The 18,357-nt window shown below is 44.5% G+C and overlaps 1 protein-coding gene across 4 annotated transcripts in view; it reads left to right on the forward strand.

Moving 5' to 3' along the window:
• The window catches only part of dync1i2a (dynein, cytoplasmic 1, intermediate chain 2a), a 19,812-nt gene continuing 1,455 nt past the window's right edge, over nt 1–18,357 (forward strand). Inside the window, exons 1-15 of one of the 4 annotated variants that reach the window (XM_047600297.1) lie at nt 1–105; nt 1,379–1,490; nt 3,086–3,200; nt 4,533–4,620; nt 5,671–5,730; nt 6,097–6,212; nt 11,315–11,404; nt 11,579–11,741; nt 11,845–11,944; nt 12,819–12,944; nt 14,997–15,143; nt 15,234–15,347; nt 15,807–15,940; nt 16,893–17,037; nt 18,190–18,330. In XM_047600297.1, coding sequence (XP_047456253.1) covers nt 1,389–1,490; nt 3,086–3,200; nt 4,533–4,620; nt 5,671–5,730; nt 6,097–6,212; nt 11,315–11,404; nt 11,579–11,741; nt 11,845–11,944; nt 12,819–12,944; nt 14,997–15,143; nt 15,234–15,347; nt 15,807–15,940; nt 16,893–17,037; nt 18,190–18,330 — 1,641 coding nt within the window. In that variant the 5' untranslated portion in view covers nt 1–105; nt 1,379–1,388. The remainder of the gene's footprint in view (nt 106–1,378; nt 1,491–3,085; nt 3,201–4,532; nt 4,621–5,670; nt 5,731–6,096; nt 6,213–11,314; nt 11,405–11,578; nt 11,742–11,844; nt 11,945–12,818; nt 12,945–14,996; nt 15,144–15,233; nt 15,348–15,806; nt 15,941–16,892; nt 17,038–18,189; nt 18,331–18,357) is intronic. The other 3 variants (XM_047600298.1, XM_047600299.1, XM_047600300.1) reach the window with 3 other exon arrangements.

An 18,357-nucleotide genomic window follows, 5' to 3' on the forward strand; every position in this document is an offset into this window, starting at 1 on the left:
AATTGACTAGTTTTTGGCTCCTCTCGGCCTCCGTAGTTTGAGTGGCAGGTCGTTTGTTTTGGCTGGTGAAAGGGATCTAGTGTCAGGTTGAAAGCCTGCTTTAAGGTTTGTTATCACACACGGCTGTTTCACGGTGGTGGTGGCGGTATTATTACACATCTGTAACATTTAGGCTGCGCTGGTAGCTGAACTACCTTTATTCACCGTGTGGTCAAAGCACTGGGCGAGGATCCGGGTCAAGCTAACTGCTGTAGCTAGCCGTTAGCATAACGCTGCATCTCCAGTCAGGGGTTGTGGCAAGAGATGAACGACACAATTCGTTTTTATAGCCGGGATCATTGCTTTATTTAAGACACCGTGTTGAACTACACGTGTGCTAAGCTTTTTCGTTGATGTAATACAGGGACGGCTAGGATGACCCAGTGGCCACTCATGACAAGGAAGGCTAACGTTAGCAGTAGCCGAGGCCGTTCCGATGCGTTTTCTGTAAATGTGCTTTGTAGTTACTAAACTAAAACGTCTCGTTACTGGAAGTTTGAGTTCATGTACATAACGCTGTGTGCATAGCACCAGAGATAAATAGCTGAAACGGTGAGCATTACCCCGTTTATAGCCAACCGGGTGAGACCCGGTGCACCAACTACAGGGTGGGGCACAATGTCCGCTGGTTGACAATGAGTGGTGTGGTCACACAGAGCTGAGATATGATGTGTCACCAAACACTCACACAGCACATTGTTAGACGGCCGGTTTAACCGTGTTACCTGTGGAGAGAGGTTGTGTAGCTGGCCGTTTCCATTGGTGTGCAGAGTGGTACTGAAGCTGACAGCTGATGCTTTGCTTTGTTTTGTGAGGTTCTTTATTCATGAGGAGGTGGTGGAAACACAGCGAGATCACCAGTTTGTCATCATGTTAGGATTTCATGTGTTATGCTTAAAACAACACTTTCATATAAACTAATTTTAGGGTTTTAACACAATATTCTGCGGTATATTAATTGTAAATAAAAATAAATCTTAACCTATTATGCAGTTATTTATTTTTTAATATTAATCTTGCACAGTTGTGTGTATGTGTGTGTGTGTATATATATATATATTAATAGCATTGTACTTTGTTACACAGTTAAGTTTTCATGCTCTATATACTTGTTAATATATATTATTCCCTATAATCTGTTTCATAATATATTGTAATAGCGTTGCAGTCATAAAGCTAGTAAGATGGTAGTAGTAGTCTGTGTCATGTCTGCATATGTGTAGCACAGTGGGACTCGGAGAAACGGCATTTAAACATGTCTTTATTAACATATGGTGCAAAAGGCCACAAACAAAATTTGAATATTGAATTAACATGAACGTGTTTGGTTTTTGCGCAGCTGTGGCATCATGTCTGACAAAAGTGAGCTGAAAGCCGAGCTTGAAAGGAAGAAGCAACGCTTGGCGCAAATCAGAGAGGAGAAGAGAAGGAAGGAAGAGGAGCGCAAGAAGGTATGTTTAACTTTTTGTAACCTTTTGAATATGTAAATGAGCAGACACTAAGGTCTTAAGGCGTTCAGGAGACTTCAAAATAATTCTTTAAACAGGTGCTCTATTTGAGTGAAGAATCAACAAAGGAATGATTGCAAAGACTCTGTGGTTGTATAAAAAAGCCTTTATTTAAGCATGACAAAAAACTGGTTATAAACAAATGGGCCTACACGTTGCAGCCATATTGACCTTAATCAGAAAAATGAACAACTGATGGTTATTGTTGACAGATGATACCTTCCTGTGGTTGTAGCAAATATATACTGTTCTTAAGAGAAAGTCATAAATATTTCATCTGTTGGTCTAGTATTTTTGCGTTGTCACTTTCTGTTCTGACAGAGCACTGATGTTCACTGTTAAACCATACTCACTCTGGGAGCGTTACGAAGCTTGCAGTTTATAATGACACATAAGTGCCATTTGTTGCATGAGTTTGTCCTTCAGTCAGTGCTTCTCCAGAGAGAATGACCGTTTTAGCAAAAAAAACTTTACATGGGAGGAGGCCCTGGCTTAAAGGCTTATGTCGTGGGGAAAAAAAGTCACAGTCGACAGTTAAGCGATGCATATTATATGAAAGACTGAGTGTCATGAGTGACGGCTCTGTTACGTAGGTCAGTACAGTAAATCTCCCTGTCTAGTTGTGGGTTTATCCACATATCACTTCACTACTGACTCTATGTAAGTTATGAAAATAAGTCTTGATAACCTTGATTATCTCCAACTGCAGTGGCCTTGTAATCCAACAAAATTCCCAGTGTCTATAATGTGATAGCTTTTCTTTTAGGCAGTGACCTTGTGTTCAGACATGGGCAGAATGACGTTATTGACAGGAGAATGCTTTATAAAAGAGGAAATGGAAACGATTCAAAGGAACAACAGTTTAGCACAAAAGCTTGTCCTTTGTTCAGATGCAGACTAGTGCTTGACTGGTGTCTCCCCCTTGTGGCAGTGAGAGTGATAACAACATTGTCAGCACCAATGAAATACTGCACGTAACAGTTCCCTGAACATGTTTCTTTTTAATCTGGAGCATCAGAGATTTTTCTTAGATGCTTCTCTAGATTCCTTCCTCCTGACTGTCACAGACCCCTAGTTACATTTGTAACCCTAGTTTCTCCACCACACAGGCTCCATCTTTCTTAGTCTGCCGTCATATCCATAGTTGCTCCTTTCACACCCAGACAGGGTGATTATTCATGTAATCTGCATTGTGTTACCTCCTTTGATAAAATCTTAAATGTTAAATAATGTTTATATTGGAATCACACACACACACTATAGCTTTTATTTAAATGTAGCCTTTGGAGTTTTTCAATAAATCAAATTTCTCCTCATTCACTGGTGTTGTTGATGCTCATCTCCCTGTTGCTGCACGAGACTCTTGCCAAAAAGTGAAATGAATCTGAATTAGGTGATTAGTAATCAGAATCAGCTAAAAGATCAGAAAAATAGTGCAGCTAGACGGGTGTGAATTATGCAGACTTGTTTGAGATCACAGCAGCGTGATGCTGATACCTAGAAACGCATAAATGCGTGATGCACTGCTGTATTTATAGGCGGACCAACAGAAAGAAGTTCCTGTAAACCAGGATGACTCTGACCTGGACAAGAAAAGACGTGAAGCAGAGGCTCTTCTGCAGAGTGTGGGCATAACCACAGATGTCGCTGCTGGTAAGGTTTATGTTGCCTGTTGGCAGATACATAACCACTTTAATGTCTGCATGGTTTTAAGTTCTGTAATGTAAGGAAAATTGTACATGTCAACAAACTGGATCAAGTAGCGTGATCACAACTGCACTCACTTCCCACTTCATTCGGTACACGATTAATAACTAGTTCTAATGTAATAGTCCTGCTCTTAATCTCCCTTCATGACTGTTATAATGCACAGTTTATATTGAAGTGGAAAGGTGGTGATTCAATCGTGTGATTATTTTGGAGGATGTAGTTTGTGGTGTTGTTGTTAAATCCTGCTGAATTAAACACAAGTTGTCAAAATAATAGAAACATGTGTCGACACAATATAATTTATCAGTACTACAAACCACAGCTTCCAAAGTTCAGTCACCACCTCTGTCATAAGATTTATGAGATGAGATTAAGTGCAGGACTGTTATTAATGCAGTGGTTAAAATAAACATCTTCATTTTTACTACTGTACCTAATGAACTGGCAAGTGTAGTTTTGCAGTCACTGTGTTAGTGTGTTCATACTCAGGGAAGACTGTAGGAATCATTGTACTTATTATTGAATGTCTCCCAACACATCCACTGGATAATACTCTAAAATATGTTGATATTTATGTCCGTACAGTGAACTGTTTTTTTTTTTCTAGCCAATTTGGTCATTTGATTTTAGTTCAGATGATCGTGTGTGTGGATTTGTCTAAGAACAAGAAAGAAGTGACGATAGCTGTAGCCTCCGGTCCGCAAGACTGTAATTAATTTACAGATAAATATGAAACATAGTTTTTTTATACTGTATGTTCACGTTTACTGTCTCACAGAATGTATTTACATATACAATATATGAAAAACAGAACATCACAGCATTTGTGTCGTTTTTAGGGCAATGTCATGTTGCAAACAGCAGGTGGCAGAAGAGATCCACGCAAGAATCCTCATAGCACGTTGCAGAAAAACCTAAATCAGAAATGTAGAAACACCACAGCTGAGCTTTTGAAGTTGCTTTCAGTGTTTTTGGATTTAATTAGTTAATGTAGTCATTATTAAAGCCTCTTTCACAGTATAGCCTGAGCTTGACACAGTTTAGGTTTATTATTAACAGACTGATTCTGCGTGTTTTGTTACTAATTTAAAGGTTTTATACACATTTCGACATGTAAAGTAATGTTTATTTATTTTTCTATTTATCAGGAAATTAGCTTCCGAAATTTACTAGCTTTCTACCAACACCTTAAACAAAAGAACCACGGATGCGTTTCTACTGTAGTGTTGTGTCTTTACGTTGTAACGGATGATTATGGTCTGTCTCTCTGTGTAGCCCCTCCTCCCACGTCTCCCACTGCCAAATCGGCGGGTACGCCAAGTGAGGCCGGGAGCCAGGACTCTGATGGAGCCGTGGGACCCAGGTACACAAACACGCACTCAATCTTTGAGTCATTGTGCCTTAAAAGGGCGGAAACAACGCGAGTGCCTCCTTTTCAGGAGGCATTGCAAAGTTCTTCTACCTGAGATGTTTCAGGCCTTTGTGCTTTATCGATCTTGCTTGCGTGTGCTTTTTGTTTTAACAATTATTCCAGCAAGGATACAATTACAGCGTCTCTGTCACAGCCAGAATTGCAAATGTGCTCGAGCCGCGAAGCTTGTCTATTTTTCCTTTTACTCGCTTTGCAATCATTTTCAAACTCTACGCAAATATTATGAATACACATAAAGCTTGTTTTTATTAAGGGCAACCGAGCTAAAACTTCTCACAAAGCCTTCCATCACTGCAGTGAATGATGACGAATTTATGCCGACTGAGTGCATGTTTATTTCATTTGTGTGCCGTTGAATTAGAGCGATGCTAAATTAACAATAAAACAGCAGGCTGCTGTGACGCCTGGGGGACTTCTTAACCCCTAATTAGAGCCCCTTCCCTGGGTTGAAACTCAAGCTCCCCCAGTGTCCCATCAGGGCCCAGTGAGCTGTTCCCCCTACGTGTTGACTCATTTCCCTCACCAGCATGGCCATTTCCTACACACATGGAGGTCATGTTTTCTCCCTGAGGGCTCTCTCTTTCTCTCTCTCTCTCTCCCTCTCTCTCTCTCTTCCCCCCTCTCTTTCTACACAACACTCAGAGCTTTGCAGTGACACAGTTCGGGGGCTGCATCAGCCCCGCAGGCTGCACATTACACCCTGTGTCATCTCACTCTGAGGGTCTGTGTGTCCATGCATTTTAAGCAGATACATTCTTCCATCTCTGGGCTTTGTGTGCGCACGTTTTAATCTTATTTAGCAGCGATAAAAATAAGCCCTAAGTGTGTTGTGATAACATGCAAATTTAATTGATTTGTGACCTCAGATCCAATCAGCATGTTGTGCGCCATGTTGCTAACTTTGTTTCCTCTCCTCATTTGTGCTCGCCTGTCTCTCCCTTTCTCTCACTAATGCCGCCTTGTTGCTGTGACACTAATCAGGACTCTGCACTGGGACTCTGACCCGTCCACTCTTCAACTTCACTCTGATTCTGAGCTGGGGTACTGGACACTCTCTTCTCTCCTTTCCTGGTCATTTTCCTTTCTCTCAATCTATGGCATGATTGTCTGTCAGAGTCATTATCCTGTTAATGTAGTGCGGGAAGAAAAAAAAACGGCATTGTGCATGCAAGTTTGATCAAACGAAACCTCTTAATTAATTCACATTGTTTATTAAACTAATACCATGAAAGACTAATTTACTTACTTTTGATCAGCGCAAGACTCCGCTTGTAACGAGCTGAGATTGGTTACAGTTGCAGGGCTGTTTTGTATGTTGTGTTTTTTTGTTTTTTTTTATCATGTTGAAATTTAACTACTGTTTTGCAGGAAACGTTGTGCAAAGTGTGAGTTGTTTTGTGCTTTTAGGCGCGCGACACCAAAGCTGGGAATGGCCAAGCTCACGCAAGTGGACTTCCCACCACGCGAATGTGTGTCCTACTCTAAAGAGACCCAGACACCTGCCATGACCCTGATGAAAGAAGGTGACTCACAGGCTTCCCTTGAAATACACTGACAAAATTTGTGTGTGCGCGTACACAATCTGTTAAACATCTGTTGAAATGTGTAGTGTCCTTGCAAGTGTGTTCTTTTGCTGCACGAACAGTTCATAATTCCTGAGAATTATTCGTAACAAGTGCGTAACCGGAAGTCAACAACAAGCAAAAAAGCAACCGAGGCCTGATTTTACAGGGCGCCAAGATGAAAGTAAAGGGAAAACGAGGCCCAGGAAACATAAGAAGTCAAGGCCAGAGATTGAATTCTGACAAGCTCTGCTCCTCTGAAACCTCACAACCAACCCCTGCTTCGGTGTAATTAATGAGCAGGATGAGAAAGCCAGTGACAGGAAGGAGAAATGAGATTGGAGGGGAAGATATGAAGGCTGTGCTTACGACTGCTTATTGCCTGTGAAGCGTGTCGATATGTTTGTAATTGCTGCGCTGAAGCTTTCATGTGGTAGGGCGAAAACCCCCCACCCCAAAAACCTGTGTTAGTACGAAAACCCACATGTTGAACACATGTTTCATAAAGTATGCAGTATTTTTAGTTATGCCGCTTGTTTTCTCGTTTGATTTATGTAGTGACAGGTGGAGAACAACGTGCTCGGCTGATTAGGCTTGTTGTCTCGCGCTTCCACTTGTAACAACAAGTCCGTTTCCTTGGTTGTTTTCTCAATTTATTTGCACCAACTAACATTCTTTTTAGCATCCTTGAAAGCCTGGTTAGCTTTTTAAACAGCGTGCTGATTGGTGGTTGTTGTCCGATCAGGTGATGTGTAGAAAATTCCGAGGTGGCGTGTGGCGCGGGGCAGGGCGAAAAAATTGTGTGATTTTGTGGAAAAGCTACGAGCAGAACAAGTGAAGGATGAAGAGCATCCCTATCGCCGCTCTTTACTCCGGACTCTACTGGGCATTGTAAAAACCGTGTTAAACAACGATGGTTTCTGCCAGCTGTTCAACACCGGGCCCCCCCCCCCCCCCCCCCTTCCCCTTTTTGCCACTATGTAATCATTTCATCAACTCCCTCGCTTCCCTGTCTTCTCCCTTCACCGAACAGGCACATAACAAAACACACTCAGTGACATTGTGCATTTTCACACCATCACTTCTGGCACTCGATGAGACGGCATCCCCTTCCCCGGCCCGCTCCCCTCGGCGCATTTTCTGATGTGCGGGGTGGCGTCGGGCCTGGTTTCTGATTGAGCGATTTATCATGTTGTCAAAAGGAGGCAACGGCGCGGCACTCTCAAGGTCAGCGGGCGGTGGCATTAGAGGGAGCGGCTATCGTGCCCCGGCTCCTGCTAAACCGAGGGTTCCCACAGGGTTGGCAAGACATCTCTGCGAAAACGGAGTAAAGGATTTAAGATCGCTCGCCCCGCTGACACAAAGGAAATCCTCCGAACGGTCAAGGAGCCTATTGATGACGATTATTGACAAACTGTCTTGAATTCTCATAGACGTCTTCTCAGATTCCTCTGACTGTATAATGGTGACACACATTTTAGGCACTAAAGGTTCTATTTTATTAAATAGTATCATCGAGGAGACGTTTGACTGTCATCTGAGTCAGTGGGAATGAGGTTTCATTGAGAGGCCTAAGAAGAATAAGGATGGGTATGATTAAGGTTTTGTCCGATGCTGGTGCCAAACCGTTATTTCTGAAACGGTGCCGGTGCTTCAACGGTGCCCGAGCCGGTGCTTAAAAGATGGAAAACATGCAGACTTTGCCCTTTTTAATTTTAAGGCATTTGGACCAGCTGAACAGAATATTAATTTGAATAATATAACAGTACAACTTATAAATAAATTAACCAAAGTAAAATAGAATTCACTTTTTAAAAACAATGCTATGTGGCATCGTGTTCGAGGTGTTACTTCTCTTGCACAGTATCGCCTTCAAGCACTTGTTGCAGATTGCTGATGCCGAGTCTGCATCTTTTGAGGTGCAGTACAGCCACACATTCAACCGTTTCGCCCAGGAATTCCACCGTCCACGCGTGTGTATGTGCACATGTAGTGCAGTCGCGTCTCTGCAGTCGATCGCGGCAATTCAAGTAGGCATTTTGAAGATTCACTTCCATAAATGTAGGTAAAAAACTGACTGTGTAGACGTCACGTGTGGCACCGAAATGAAGCGCCGAAATCTGAGTTGCTTTTCGGTCTGCTTGCTACCGTTTGCGTCAGCACCGGTGCCATCATGGGGCCGAGTATCAGTTCCCATCCCTACAGAGGAAGTGTGACAGGTTCTCCAAGTTTGTTGGAAAACGTGCAAGTGTATATTGGAGAACTTGGGCTGTTTTATAGGCGCAGGGTGCCAATATGGGTTTCAATCCAAATGTTGCTCTGCGAGGTTCCACTACAATCAACTTGTTGTTGAGTTGTGTTGTTCTACCACCTGAGCTGCCCACCAAGACATGTCAGGAGCCCGAAACCACCAGACCAAACAATCAAGACAAAACTCCCTACGGCGTGTGCACATGATGCCAACAAGATAAGTGGTTAAAAAAAACAAATTTATTGTCGAGAAGCTTATTGTGTAAAGTGGAGACTTGATTCAAATCAGAGAACCACCTTACTTCAAAAGTAGTAGTGATATACATTTACTTCTTCCCCCTTTGGTAGTCTCCAAAGTTGTGTTGATTTAAGCTTTTATATTGGCGAGTGTGCCACAGTGTGCCAGGCTGCAGCAGTAGGTAATATGCAGCATCAGTATGCACTACTCAACAAGAGGCTGTAATTATGGAGTAAGATATTGTTGGAGGTTGGGGGCTGGAGGGTGGACCGGTTGGCCGTCAGGCTCGTCAGGAACACAAGTACGCACAGCCCCGTTTAGTAAATCTAATATTTAATTGAAAGTGATTGTTTTAATCACTTTCAATTCAGAGGCAGGTCAAATTTTTAATCACAAAAGCCCTTAATAGCCTTCTTGTTTGAAGTGCCACTTGTAATTGTGGTCAGCTTTTATGCACTTAATGATTAGTACCGTTAAATATCTTCTGTATCCTTCTGTCATACAGTAGCTAATCACATCGAAACGGAAAATTTGTTGCATTCTCTGTTTTTTTTTTTTGTTTTTTTTCCGGGAGGAGAGGGTGGGGCGCTCTCAGCATTTTCACTGTAGCGTTCAGGGTTTTTTGTTCTCCTTGTTACAAGATTTTGAGTCGGATCGCAGTTTTTTTCCGATTTCAGGAAACGAGAAATGACAGTTCACGTGTACGTATGATGAAAGAGTTTGGGGCGTTAATGTTTTTTTCAATATTATCATTGTTATTATTGGTATTTAAATGGCACAGCCTGAAGTCAGACCTTTGTTCTGTCTGGACGTATAGAAAGAGGAAAACACCTGCAACACAGGGCAAAGGTTACTTAGTTTCGTAGTTGTTCGTCCCCTGGCCACATGCCGTGTTTACATTAATATATTGTCCATTGACTAAGACTTGTGATTACTCCCCCCCCCCCCCCCTCCCCCACTCGTGCCCCCCCACCAAAAAGCTTTTATTTCTTAAGTGGTACAAAAGCCATAATTGGGCCTGCTTTGAGAGGAGGTGTCAGTGTATGGGACATTGGTGATCCGGGTGAATTCTGTTAAATGCAACCCACCCACCCTTTGCCTACCAAACCCCCCCCCTCCCCTCCCCTCCCCTACACGTCCCCAGCGGGGTCACCAGGATCACTAGCTTTTCTCCAAATGGCCATTTTGGCTGGCAGGTGCATTATACCCTTTATTTTCAGATTGTCTATCCGCTCCTAATGCCTGGCAGGTTGATTGCTCTGGCTGCCTCACCAGGGAAAGGGCTGACGAGCACGGCCGGGACCAGCTGAAAGACAGTGATTACTGTTTTCCTTTAAGCCTGATTGAGGCCCTTGAAAGGAAAGATTTTAACCTTCTCCTGTTGGTTGCAGAGCATGGGCGCACATTGAAATGGCTTGTGTCATCAACCCAGTTCTGTAAACTCATCAGCGCACCCAATAACCTTTGTCCCCAAACCTCCGTCGGAGCTTTATGGACAAAGTGACAGATGACATTATCATTTAGATTATCTCAGTAGGAAGGAAATTCTGGCATGCGGCGCTGTCATGCTCAGATTAACTGTAGGCTCATACCAAGATAAACGCCTGTAGGAACCAGGCGAATATTTCCTCTTTCCTCATGAATCTGTTTTGTTCTGCTTTTGCTATTATTTTTTTATTTTTTTTTTACATTGAAAGCATAGGCTATATACCGTCTCTAGGAGATGTGTTTTTGAAAAAAAGCGTGTTCATCTTCTTTGAGGTACAACCGGTGTGCAGTTTGCCAGCTGGTGTGGTCTGTATTTTGTTGTACATTCTCTGAGGTTGAATGGGAATTGCGAGACCTCCTGCTAGGATGGTAATTGCACAGGCTTGCCGTTCAGGGAGAAGCTTGTCTCGGGGCAGCCAGGCGGAAAACCTCTGTGCCATCCCCATGCCACCTCTGAAGAGCGCAAGACAATCCCAGCATCGCCATCTGCTTTTGCACCATGCCGTCATCTGGCCGATCCAATGGGACGGGCCTGGGCAGCTGCTCCACACCCTCTGCCCCGTGGCCTAGAAGGGGGCAACCTGCTATTGCGACACAGAGGAAGCAGCTACACTGACAGCTAGGCTCTCCATTGAATGGCTGGGGTCTCATTAACAGTTGGGAAAGACGGGGGTCCCTATGACAACAAGACACCCGCTGCGCTGTGTCCCTTTAATACAAATGACAAACTTCCCTAATTTGGAGGAGCAGGTTCTTTTTTGAAAGGCGACATTGTCCCGACAAACCAAACAAATGTAAGGCACAGATACAAAATCAGTCTTTTGCTGTGCCCATAATCACTCGCCGGAGCTTTTACTGAAAGAGGAAAAATAACGAAGGTGGAAAAAGTCGTGACCGAAATGTACGAAATGTCTCCATGGAAGCACAATCATTCCTGTTGTGAAACTTGTCACTTTGGATTTGATTGTATTCCCTGTTTACATTTGGAATTCAGACACTTCACGGACACAAAACGATTTCTGGCACAGGAATATATTCATTCAAAAATGTAGTGTGTGATGTTTAACGGAATTTGCTTTTTGATCAGCAGAGGAAGAAGAAGAGGAAGAAATTGCCGCCCCTGAACCGGTGGCCGAGACTCAGACTGAGAGCGTGGACCAAAACCAGGAGGAGGAAGGTACTTTACAACCAGAGATAATAATTTTGATCCTCTACTGAAATGTTGTAGAGCCACTTCAGGTCTTGTAGGAATTTTACAAGTACAGATGCAATAGTTGTTTTATAGGACTGTGTGTCTCATAGCAGCAGGGATCTTCACTACAGTCCACTTTGTTTATGTCCCCCCATGAAGCGCCCCCACACGAGCTGACCGAGGAGGAAAAACTCCAGATCCTGCACTCGGAGGAGTTTGTGAATTTCTTCGACCACAGCACCCGCATCATTGAGCGCGCTCTGTCTGAGCACGTGGACCTCTTCTTTGACTACAGCGGCCGTGACCTGGAGGAGAAGGAGGGGTAATAATTGGACGGACAGTGCTTTTTAAAACCTGTAATTGGTTTTTGAAGAAGTGCTCGATATTGATTTGCGCTGCTTTGTTTTTTTTCCCCCCTTCTCCAGTGAAATTCAGGCTGGAGCGAAGCTCTCGCTGAACAGGCAATTCATGGATGAGCGCTGGTCCAAACATCGCGTTGTCACCTGCCTGGACTGGTCTCTCCAGGTCCTTTTTTTTTTTTTTTTAAATTATTATTTATTTAAACAACTATTCAACAATGAAACTACGATGTTAACACATCTTAATACAACCCCAATCCTCCTTTCCCGCTACAATAGATGTAACATGAGCATAATTGTTTGTAATTGGCTGTTGAAACGACTTATATTTTTGCCGCCGTAATGCTTTATGATTACACGGCTTGAGTTTGACAGCATTTACTTTGAGCCACAACTCCCTCAGGACAAGCATGTTATGTCCCACACAAACTGTCACTTAGTCGGAGACCGTAATGATTTGTTTCCTCTGGTGTCTAAGGTCATTTAATACACGATTCTGCAATGACTCGTGACAGTGATTGAACACCAAACACTTGAGTTCACTGTATTTCCTCGCTCACAGCAACGTGCTCGCTCTTGTGATTTGAAATGATGCATTCGTGATGTGTAAAGCTCAGATTCAAGTATTAGATCTGACAGAGGTTAATGGTGTGTTTACATCTGGATAGGGTTTCTGCAGTCTGTGTTTCTAATATGCACTTGGACGAGTTTGCAGTTTATAAGATCCTCCATGAGCTGCGGAGTCTGCTACTGTGTTTCAAACGAGAACTGTGCGGAGTTTATGTAAAACTATGAATAATCTATTAGGATAAATAATTAGGATTGAAAACATCCTTTGCCCAAGCACTTGGGGGAGTTGGGGGCAACTTAAATGAGCCATAAATCTCAGTTACTCATTCTTGAAGGTATTCAGCAGCACCACACAGGGCTGGCAAGGCTTTTTTCCACATGGAGCCAAGCCTGGAGGTCTGTCTGCTTCTCCTCCCCCCCCCCGCCCGCCCGCCTGACATCCATTCTGCTCGCTTCTCTTCTGTCACCAGTATCCTGAACTCCTGGTTGCCTCATACAACAACAACGAGGAGGCTCCCCACGAGCCAGACGGCGTGGCTCTAGTGTGGAACATGAAGTACAAGAAGTCGACACCGGAGTACATCTTCCACTGTCAGGTACTAAAAGCAACGTCTCCTTTCTTTTTAACTCCCCTCCCTCTTTCTAGCCCCCGCGCCGTCCTCACGGATGGCTTACTCATGACAGGCTCAGAACAGCGCCATCCTTCCCCGTTAGCTCACGGTCTCGCCTCCTCCTCCGCTCTGCAACCCTCACCCCCCCCCCCCCCCCCCCCCCCCCCCCCCCCCCCCCCCCCCCCCCCCCCCTCCGCCCGTCACCCACACGGTGAGTTCACCGTGCTGGCATCCACCTCCACCACATCTATCCACAAACACATGTTGGCGAGGCGCCGGAGAAGACCCGCGGTGCAGGAGCTGAATGGAATCCGAGCGCTGCAGCGGGATTAAGTGCGCGGGGCAGGGCCGGTTATCATGTGCATCTAAACAAGGGCCCTGTGTTCAGACGAGCGAGCTGGGAGAGCAGTTGAGCTCCTCCGCTCTTGCCCGGCCTTATTATAATTCTTGCCCCGAGGCTCCTTCACCAAGACAAGTTGAGTAGAACCACATGTCGTTGCCTCTGGAGCGGATGTAGATGCAGGCGCGTTGCTCAGATGAATAAAAACCGAACAGAAGTGTGAATGCAGTTTCCTCTGTGCCTCCAGTTCGATTCAAAATGAGATTTTTTCCACATAGTTATGTGTCACAATTTTTCGTCCGCAGAGCCCTTTAGAAAAAAATATTTATAGCGGTAAAGGGAATGAGTGAGTACGTGTAGGCCACCTAGTCATAATCCAACAAATATATACTAATCCTGTTGGCCAGTCTCGAGATTTGTTTGACTGCAGCAAGAATCAAGCGTTGAGTTATGAAAGAAGTGTTTGGTTGTGTTATGGGAAATAGGGGAAAAAAAAGAAAAAGTAAAAGGGTAGTTATTTAACTTTGAGGTGAAGCAGAAGCAGCAGACTGAAGTTTTCCATGTTCTGATTATTGGCAAGTGTTGCTGATATAAAACTTTACAGACATGAAGCAATACATGGAGTTGACTTGTGGTTAGTTACCTCAGCGGAAAGTAAACCCAAGTTATTTTGACTTGATTTGTTTCCATTCATGTTTTCATTTATCATCATTTCTATAAAAAATAATGCGATCTGTGCAAACGTCATAAATGTAATAGCTGATTTAAATAGGAATGACGACGGCCTGTGTATTACAGGAGCGTAGACTGACACAATGTGTGAATTTATGAAGTAGGCAGATGGGAGAATCATTCATTTTGGTAGGAAGAGATGCTAAAGGCACTGGGGAGGGTGGTGAGGGGTATTTGGCACTGTTGCTCTGTCAGTCATATTTCTTTTACATTGGGAAAAATACTCAGAAATACTTTCCTCTTTCTAATTTCTCAAAACCTTAATATCCCCATATCATCTATGAGACCAACCCTCATTTCCCACTAAAATACATAAAATCTGTGTGTACAGTCTTGATATATTTATGTTCTCGCCACCTTTACCTTAGTGCTTCTTTTGGTAGTTACGGGTCCTGCAAAGTGTCTTCAGATAATCTGAGTCACCCTTTATAACCAAAATCGATTCGAATTTTTTGGAACAGCTCAACAGTTACGGGACATTTTACCGGGAGATTCAGCAAACGGCGCGACAATTTTCCACTAGCATAAAATCTCGGCGCACCTCCGACCTGTAGCTCCGTGCTCCACTTGTTCATCAGTCAGGCTGGTGATGGTTGAAAGTGGCTCATTGTCCCTCTCGCTGCCGTACGTTTCCAGCGGACTACCACGCCTTCTCAAATCCCTTTTCCTCCTCACCTCAAATTATGAGCCGTGATTTCCCCTTCGTTGGCCGTTCGGTGCCACTGGTCGATGGGTGGCACGGTCTGCAGCCGCGGAAACGCTTGTCGACGGGTGGCATCGGCTGTTACCATGGAAGCACAGATCAGCGGGTGTCGCGATTGTTGCCACGGAAACACTACTCAGCTGGTGACTGTCCCCGTGGCAACGTACGAGTTCCGGGTTAGGGTTAGGATCAGCTGGTCAAACACACCTTCAACTTTTTCGATCCCTTCTTACCTTATTTTTTTTCTTTTTTTTTCTGACAGTCTGCTGTCTTGTCGGCGTCGTTTGCCAAGTTCCACCCCAACGTTGTGGTGGGGGGCACGTATTCAGGGCAGATCGTGCTGTGGGACAACAGGAGCAACAAGAGGACCCCCGTGCAGAGGACTCCCCTGTCAGCGGCGGCACATACGGTACAATGAACACTTGACACGTCGGGGCTGTGCTTCATTTAAATTCAACATAAGGGTAAAAATTTCACCCTCCGTGTCGTCTCTTTTCAGCACCCAGTCTACTGTGTGAATGTCGTCGGCACCCAGAACGCCCACAACCTGATTAGCATCTCCACTGATGGCAAGATCTGCTCCTGGAGCCTGGACATGCTCTCTCAGCCACAGGTAGCCCGCTGTTACGTTTCTAAAAAAGATTTAACCACAAAAAATACATTGCCGTGTTTTTTATACATCTCGAAGAGAGGCGCTTGTTTCTAATATTTTGTCTCCCTGCGCACACTTGCTGTCGTCCCCATTCATGCTAAATGTCAGACACTTTGGCCGGACTCCTTCATTTTTGTTTTTGCATTCCATTTTGGTATTTCCCCCCCGACCACCCTTATTTTTTCTACCGCTCATTTTTCACTTTGAGGGAAATTATTTTTGCCAGCTGTGTCATTTCACCCGCGCTGCCAAGCCCCCGGTGTCAAACTCTCATTCTTTATAAAGTGCTAGCTGAATTTAGATTTTGCATTAATAAACTGTGGAGTGATTTTTATAGGTTGTGCTTGGCAGAGCATGTGTTAACATAAAGGCTGAGGCTGGGGGCTTGTTATGGACGCTGCTCTGTGTTCCCCTCCACAGGACAGCATGGAGCTGGTGTTCAAGCAGTCCAAAGCCGTGGCTGTCACCTCCATGTCCTTCCCCCTCGGAGACGTCAACAACTTCGTGGTGGGCAGCGAGGACGGCTCGGTCTACATGTCGTGTCGTCACGGAAGGTGCGTCCATGAGCGACTGCAGTCCCCGGCGTCCCGCCCGGACACAGGCAGGAAACTGAAGCGACTTGTTCTGCCCACTTAGGACCGAGTGTCAAATAAATATAGCCCACTCACTTCCCAGTGCAACACAAATCCAAGTCTTGATCTCCCGCTGTTTGAGGTTTCACTCCTGCCCAGTCATCCTGTTTTTCTTTTCCGCTTGTCAGTTGTATTTGTAAAGGTCGTTCAACATAAACAGGGCACACATGCAGGGGAAACAAATCATTTTTTCCCCCCGTTCTTTTTTCTTTCTTCCTCCTCTTCTCAGTGAGGGAGTTTGTTTACAGTCGGCCGTCCCGTAGCGAAATGAAACTGCAGTTCATTCCACGGTTTTAAGAGTCTGGGACGGTCTTCGGGAGGGAAATGTGGCTTAAATCAGATCCTCCAGCCGTGCACTAAATGTCCTGTAGTTTGCCCGGAGACCACAGAGAGGGGATAGCTGCTAGGTTTTGCACAGCAGAATCACCTCTGTAATTGGGGGAATAATTTTCCACCTCATTTACAATGGTATGATACTCTCATCGCAGTTAATAATGCATAAGCATCACTCACGCTGAGTATTTACCTCTCTACGTTAATTATCAGCGCCTCCGTCGGGTAACAGCTCTGCAACATGTGGTTGAGGGGATGCAGACACTTTTGCCATCCCGCTGGTAATTACACGATATAAGTAAATGATTAGTGTGAATACGTCCAGCAGAGGTCCATCTGCGCCTGTTGCTTTCCTTCGCGCTTAATGCGACGCCTCAACGGTTACAAACAGCAGCAGCAGCGCGGATAAGCACGCTCTAAACGTCGCCACTGAAGGGGAATCATCCACATCTGCTGATTTGGAAAATTAATTTGCCCTCATTGATTTAATCTGCCGGTACGTTTCGCACTTAACTCCCATCTTCGTCTGTGCGCTCCTCAGCAAAGCGGGCATCAGCGAGATGTTCGAGGGCCACCACGGCCCCATCACGGGGATCCACTGCCACACGGCTGCAGGGCCGCTGGACTTCTCCCACCTGTTCGTCACCTCCTCCTTCGACTGGACTGTCAAGCTGTGGAGCACCAAGGTATGACTGACATATGAGATGCGTTTTACAGGTGAAAGATGAGAGAAACAGACCTGTCTGTGTCAAGTAGGGAAACCGACTTTGTAATTAAACAATACAGAGACACGTTATGCAGACGTGCTCTGACTCTTTTTCAAACTTGGTGGTCCGCTTACAGGTTAAGCAGACCCTATAATCAAAATGAACATGAAGGTTTTGACAGCTTAACGCTGGTGATGAACGCGGTCGCCGATTTATTAGGTACACCCATGTGAAACTATATAACAGCCCTCAATAAAAGTTGTAATGTTTTTGTTGGACGTTTCAGGGAGGTGTTGTTGAAACGTTGTGGTCATGGCGGAGGCTGCAGTCTGCCAAGCCGTGGAAGGATTTAACATTATTCTGGCATGTACAGCGGAAACTGAACCTAAATAATTAGGTCTGTCAAAGTTAACACATTAATGTGCATTAATCCATCATCGTGATTAATCTGATTAAAAATTCTGGCGCGATTAACCTATCTGCAGCACAAAATGACTCCTAACGTTTCTGGCAGCGCATTTCTGGCGCTTTGTCCCAGTAGACTTACCGTCGCGCATGCGCAAACAGGCGGCAGGACCAATGGACAAATGGAAGATGCTAAACAGCACGTTGGCCCTCCCCATGGGGAAATTTGAGTACAAAAATAAAACAGGACCAAACAGTCGGCCGACATTAAGTATTACGCACACTCTGCAGGAAGGAGTTTTCTTTTCCCCGAAGCTCTTCCAGCTTAAAATACCACATTAACGCGGCTAATGACTAACGCGTCCAAGACAAAAACTAGCTTGCTCATATCTCACCACTCTCATGTCTGAGAGACTGTTCTCAGTTGCAGGCAACATTTTAAATAAGTCGGCTCTTCTTTAGGACAGTGTCAGCAAGTTAGTTTGTCTTAGTAGCTGCTGAAAGAGAAGTAACAGGGCCATATATTAATGTGGAGAAATGTTTGTTTGAAAAAAGAGACAAAAAGTTGTTACAAGTTGTTTTGTTGAAACTGTGGAAGGTGTTTAATTAACGCATTAAAGATTAAAAATGAACGATTAATCCACAGCAACCCTGCGATTAATCTGATTTAGTTGTTTGACAGCACTAAAAATTAATGCTTCTCTCTTATTCTGTTTCCCTCCACAGAACAACAAGCCGCTGTACTCATTTGAAGATAACTCTGATTACGTGTACGACGTCATGTGGTCCCCGACTCACCCTGCTCTGTTTGCTTGTGTGGACGGAGTCGGTCATCTCGACCTGTGGAACCTCAACAACGACACAGAGGTATCACAGTCCTTTATGCCGCACACA

Source organism: Mugil cephalus, chromosome 12 (genome assembly GCF_022458985.1).
Source record: "Mugil cephalus isolate CIBA_MC_2020 chromosome 12, CIBA_Mcephalus_1.1, whole genome shotgun sequence".
Lineage (NCBI taxonomy): Eukaryota > Metazoa > Chordata > Actinopteri > Mugiliformes > Mugilidae > Mugil > Mugil cephalus.